At 33.4% G+C, this 6,619-nt stretch overlaps 1 protein-coding gene across 1 annotated transcript; it reads left to right on the top strand.

Annotated features, from left to right (window-relative positions):
• LOC144998569 (uncharacterized) lies at nucleotides 1–3,246 on the top strand. The gene has a single exon (XM_078958314.1). The coding sequence runs from the start codon at nucleotides 8–10 to the stop codon at nucleotides 2,993–2,995; it is 2,988 nt and encodes a 995-aa protein (XP_078814440.1). The 5' UTR covers nucleotides 1–7; the 3' UTR covers nucleotides 2,996–3,246.
• Nucleotides 3,247–6,619: the final 3,373 nt, after the last annotated feature.

The following is a 6,619-nucleotide window of genomic DNA, read 5'->3' as shown; positions in this document are numbered from 1 at the left end:
AACAATAATGATGAAGAAGTTATGGGTTGTTCGATTCTTTCTCTTCTTCACTTTTGCAAACACAAACCTCACTTCAGGTTGCTTTGAACATGAGAGAAAAGCTCTTCTCCGCTTCAAAGGCAGCATTGTATCAGACCCTTTTGGTCGACTATCATCTTGGCATGGAAACAAGTGCTGCCACTGGCAAGGGGTCGGCTGTGATAATGCAACCGGACATATCACAAGGCTTGACATCGAAGGTGATCGGTCATTTCTTACGAGACCTCACATGAAGTTAAAGGGAAATGAGTTGAATTCGTGTTTAGCTGAGTTGAGTCAACTGAGTTACATGGATTTGAGTGGGACGTATTTTGGTGGCAGTCCGATTCCTGAGTTCATAGGATCGCTAACTCAACTCAGATATCTGATACTTTATTCTGCGGGATTTTCTGGTTTGGTTCCTCATTTTATTGGAAATCTGTCGAATTTGCGCGTGCTTGATCTCGGTGACATGGATCTGCTAGTCGTGGATGATTTCACATGGTTTTCAGATCTTTTGTCACTCACGTATCTTGATCTGAGCAGAGTGAGCATTGTTAAAGCTCCAAATTTCAACAAAGTATTGTTGTATATGATTCCTTCTTTACTAGAGTTACGCTTATCAGGTTGTGATCTTTCTAATTCTCAGTTCTATCAAACACATCTTGACTCAAATCTTACCCTTTCCACCATTCAAAAACTTGATCTTAGTTCCAATTTGTTCCATAGTGAATTCCCTCTGTTTTTACAAAATATGACGTCTTTACAAGTTCTTGATCTTTCATTCAATGAACTCAATTCTTCAATCCCAGACATGAGAAACGTTGTCGATCTCAACCTTGCACTGAATAATTTTAAGGCTATTCAAGATACCAGGGTCTGGAGGCTCTGTCGGTTAAAGAGTTTGGATCTTTCATTCAATTCTATGAAAGGGGGATTCATGGGGCCATCAACGAATGGATCCGAATGTGCCCGATTTTCTCTGGAGACGCTGATTCTAACTGACAACGAGTTTGGTGGAGAGATTCCAAAATCACTAGTAAGGCTATCGGCCTTGAGAGAGGTTAATCTTGCATTTAACCAGTTAACAGGAAACATCCCGGAAGCTCTAGGAAATTTAACAAGTTTACAGGAATTAGATCTATCTTGGAACAAATTATCAGGTTCGATTCCTAATTCTATTGGAAACCTGATGTTGTTAAAAAACCTTGATTTATCTTCAAACCTGTTGAACGGGACAATTCCATTCTCCATAGGACGACTGTCTAATGTAGAAAATTTGGGTTTCCCCTACAATCAGTTGTGTGGGCTTCCATTATCGCTTGGAAACCTCTCAAAACTAGAGTATCTAGATATACGCGATAACTTTTTACAAGGGCCATTTCCTAGCTTTCGAAAACTTTCCAAACTTAGTTTGCTTGACATATCGAACAATTCTTTATCTGGTGTAGTCACTGAAGCCCATTTCCCAAATACATCTATGTTAAAATACTTTGATGCAAGCTCAAACTACAGATTGAGCTTCAAGATTTCGCCCGATTGGAGGCCTCCTTTCCAATTAAGAACACTTCAACTTCGATCATGCAAAATTGAATCAGAATTTCCACGTTGGATTCGAACACAAACAAGTCTTGACACCCTAGTCCTTTCCAATACTAGCATTTATGGACCTCTTCCAGATTGGCTTAGCGAGCTCCCAATCATGACCATTCTGGATCTCTCCCATAACTTTCTCAATGGTCCATTGACAAACCTTCCATCTAACCAAACAATCGAGTCTTTAACACAAGGTTATGTTAGTGTGTCAAATACGTTGCTTCTTAAGAACAACCTCTTTAATGGACTGATTCCAGAGTCACTGTGTAATGTTACAAATTTAGCTATTCTCGATCTTTCTAGAAATATGCTATTGGGGACTTTTTTAGATTGTTTTGGAAATCTAAAAAAGCTGAAGGTTGTGATATTAAGTTCCAACCGGCTCTCAGGTGTCATTCCAAACTCTCTTGGAAATCTTGGCTCTTCGCTACAATGGTTAGCTCTAAACAACAATAGTTTCCAAGGTGAACTTCCGAAAACTCTAGCAAATTGCACAAATTTAGCTTTGTTGGATTTGGGTGAAAACAGATTCTTTGGAGGTATACAAAAATGGATTGGTGACAATAGAAAGGTTCTTGTTGTCCTCAGGCTACATAAAAACAGCTTCACAGGTCCAATTCCTGTAGAGTTGTGTAAAATATCAACTCTCCAAATCATGGATCTTGGAGAAAACAAATTAACAGGAATCATCCCTTGCTGTTTCCAGAACATAAGTGGAATGATCACCGGAGGAGACTACATTACAATTCTTTCTCCAGGCACATTCGAGCGCAGTTTAAGCCAGGTAATGAAAGGAGTTACACTGGAGTATACAAACACATTGAGGTACGTTGTCAACATGGACCTTTCGAGCAATAAACTGGTGGGGGAAATACCAAAGGAGTTGATACTTCTTTCTGGGTTGCTTGGTCTTAACTTGTCTAACAATCACCTCACAGGTCGTATTCCAGATAGAATTGGTGATATGAATTCGTTGGAGTCTCTTGATCTTTCTATAAACCAACTTTCAGGGGTGATCCCACAAAGTCTGTCGGCATTGACATTTCTTAGCCATCTGAATTTGTCACACAATAACTTATTCGGAAGAATTCCAACAGGAAGTCAGCTCCAGACGCTCACTGATCCATCCATATATGCTGGCAATAATGAGCTTTGTGGTAGTCCTTTGCCAATCAATTGCAACCATGATGAAGTCCCAGAAACTGGAAGAAATGCTGAGGAAGATGAAGACGATGATGGTGATGAGAAGATATTGATTTATGGTGCAACATGCGGTTTCACAACCGGGTTTATGGGAATTGTCGCAATTATGGTGCTTAACAACAGATGGAGACTCACTTTCTTCAATTTTTTTGGATATCACATTGGCAAGAAACTGTGAAACTTAAAAGCAAATTACAATGCTTGATCAAACATTCGGATTTCGTCTGAAAGTTCATGGACCGATGGGACCTAGCTTATGAAGCACGTAAGTTTTTTTGTTTTTATTTTGTGGAAATGTTGAATGCTTTTAATTTGGTGTCAAATTTGCCTAAGTTTTTTTTTTATTATTTTTTTTTTATTTTGTGAAAATGTTAAATGCTTTTTAGTTTTCATGTAAGTTTGCCTAATAAAAAGGTTATGTTTAGCTTAGTTCCGTTACAAAAGACATTTAGGCAATTTTCTTGACTTTTTTTTTTTTTACTTTTCCCATAAATTTCCTACCGACATGTTTGTAACAACTTTCCGTGGAACATCATTTAGTGATAGATTCTTGAACCAATTTTTTGATAAATTCTGTCATTACTTAGGCCCTAAATAATGCAGATTTAAAAAAAAACAATTAAAATCCAAATTAATAAAAAAAAATCTAAATAAAGTCGATATGTTTGTAACAACTTTCCGGCAAATATCATTTACTGATAGATTCTTGAAAGAATTTTTTGACAAATTTCGACACTAATCAGGTGTTGAATAATGCAGATTTAAAAGAAAACATTTAAAATACTAATTTAAAAAAAAAAATCTAATACAAAAGTCGGCTTGTCATCATAATTGTGCATCATGAGTTTCCACAACAATACGTCAATACCCAACAAAGTTACAACGAAAGCCCAAATCCGTCCACATAGATCTCTGTATAAGCCACTATTGAACATCATTCATCTGTTTTGATCATTGCATTGTGTGCCTATCGCTCTTTTCACTTGACATTGATGGCCCATATACCATATACATACTTTAAAAAAAATTAAAAAGATGTATTTAAGTTTTGTTAGTACACAACAAGAATATTAGGGACGTCCCTTTTTGCGACGACATGAGTAATAGCGGCGATACCAGAGTAGATGCGTTTGGTGTCGCCGCTAAAACATTGATGTCGTCGCTAATAGTATCGTCGCTAAAGATCACCACCACCTATCCGTCGGAGACACGTTACTTTCAATTCGCACCCTTGGTTCGGCAAATAATCCAACGGATAGGTTTTGTTCCTGTGAATAAGAATTAGAGACCATGCTTTTAGCAGCGACGTGTCAATCCGTTGACCAACCTTAGACCAAATACTGGCCCTACGATGCTTTCCCAATCCAACGGTTGGGAATCGCTTGAAAGCGCGCGTATGATTTCCCTCCAGCTTGTCGTTGCTGATGGCCCCTTGTCACCGCTAATAGCCCCTTCCTTGTCGCCGCTAATGGTCCCTACCCTTTTAGTTCCAATTCGTCTTCTCTAGAGTCCATTTGCTCCCCTTTGTTGAAAATCACTCAAACGGCGATCGATCGTCGTATCTGCGGCGACGACCACTTTTTTCCACGAGTGACTGGGCTCCAAACTCGACTCCCACCCCCGATTTGCCTCCAAAGCCGAGGTCCCACCACCTCCTCAGCCGATTGCCGCCAAATTCCCGACTGGAACTTCGATTTCCTGTTCATATCTCCGGCGAGGTTTTGTTTTCAAGACCAATTTCTCTTTCAATTCTTCTGTTAACACACATAACAACCACATATTAATTCCTATTTCAAGTGTTTTTTTTCTCGTTCCAATCGGGACACTGACGACTACAGCTTCACCACTGCATTTACCTTCACTTTTTCGGGAGAGAAGAGGTTAGTTTCATCTGTTTCCGTTCTTAATATTGATTGTATATGGATATTTATAATTCATGAAACTGTGAAATTTGCAAACTGTGAAATTTATTTTGACTTTGAAATTTGGAAAGTGTGAAATTTATATGAAACGAAACTGTTAAATTAAATGTGTATGTAAAATTGATTCAATGTATGTGATTGAAACTTGTTAACTTTGTTAATTCATTGAAACTATATGTAAAATTTATGGAAATTGTATGACATGAAACTGTTAAATTGAATGTATATGATCTTGATTTTGACTTTGGTTATTTTGATTTTTTTCACTTGTTTGAATGTATGTTGAATGTTTAACTTGTTTGAATATATATGTAAAATTGATTGAAATTGTTAACTTTGTTTGAATGTATATGTAAAATTGATATGTTTGAATGTATGGAAACTATTGTATGCAGGAACATGGTAGTTTGATTAGTTTGATATGCTTCAGTTGTTGATAATGTAGGAATTGATGAATTTATATGGAAATTGATATGTTTTATTTGTTGATCATGTATGTTCATGTATGAGTTGATGAATTTATATGTGAAGTTGATATATATATATATATATATATATATATATATATATATATATATATATATATATGTGTGTGTGTGTGTGTGTGTGTGTGTGTGTGAAACTATTGTATGTTTAGCATGAGTTTATATGTAAAATTTAAAAATATTCATATGATTATTAGAAATATATTTTATTCTACCTTAAAAAAAATAAAATAAATACATCATAATAGATTTTTTTTTTTCTATTAGATAATAAAAAAATATTGGTTAAAAAGGTTTCTAAAAGAAAAAAGAAAAATAATAAACTAATTAAATAAATAACAAATATATAATTACTTAGTTAAAATTACTCAAAATAGAAAAAATTAAAATTGCTCATAAAGGTTTTAAAAAGAAGAATAAAAAAATTAAAATTGTTTAAAGTACTCAAGATAGAAAAATAAATCAAAATTAATAAATCAAAGTTATAATTACTAAGATATAATTACTCAAAATAGAAAAAATTAAAATTGTTTAAAGTACTCAAAAAGGTTTTAAAGAAAATCTACTAAGATATAATTACTTAAAATGGAAAAATAAAAACAAAAATAAGTTGATAAATCAAATTGGTCAAAAATGTTTTAAAAAGAAAAAGAAGAAGAAGAATAATAAACTAATTAAATAAATAACAAATATATAATATCGTTAAAGTAAAATGTTATAATAACAAAAAAAATTAAAATTAAAACGCTAAATTTACTAAGTTATAATTACTTAAAATAGAAAAATAAAAATAAAAATAAGTTGATAAATCAAATTGGTCAAAAACGTTTTAAAAAGAAAAAGAAGAAGAATAACAATAAAATAATTAAATAAATAACAAATATATAATATCGTGTAAAGTAAAATGTTATAATAAAAAACATTGAAAATTAAAACGCTAAATCTACTAAGTTATAATTACTCAAAATAGAAAAATAAAAACAAAAATAAGTTGATAAATCAAAATATGAAAAAAAAAAAATATATATATATATATATATAAAAAAGATGATATAAATAACAAATATATGTACTATCGTTTAAAGTACCATGCTATAATAAAAAAAAATTTAGTCTAAGTTTCATCTTTTTAAATCATCAAAAGCCTAGAAATACCCGTCCGAAATTGATTTAGAAATTAATTTCGGGTTGTCCCCGTTTTGGGACTGCTTTTTGAATAACTTATCTAATTTAGGATGCATATGTGTATTACATGATTGATTGTTTAAGAAATATTCTGTTGTTATTTTCTCTTTGCTCCTCGGTATATAATTTTATATATACTTAGGAGCTAAAGTGAAATGCTGACGAATTTTTCTTAAACGATTAATCATGTAATACACATTTGCATATGAG

The sequence above is a fragment of the Lactuca saligna genome, chromosome 5 (assembly GCF_052625555.1).
Source record: "Lactuca saligna cultivar CGN05327 chromosome 5, ASM5262555v1, whole genome shotgun sequence".
NCBI lineage: Eukaryota > Viridiplantae > Streptophyta > Magnoliopsida > Asterales > Asteraceae > Lactuca > Lactuca saligna.
This window is presented reverse-complemented; position numbering and strand designations above follow the sequence as displayed.

Excerpts from the sequence above, each read along its gene's own strand:
- LOC144998569 (XM_078958314.1), top strand. The coding sequence starts at position 8 with ATGATGAAGAAGTTATGGGTTGTTCGATTCTTTCTCTTCTTCACTTTT.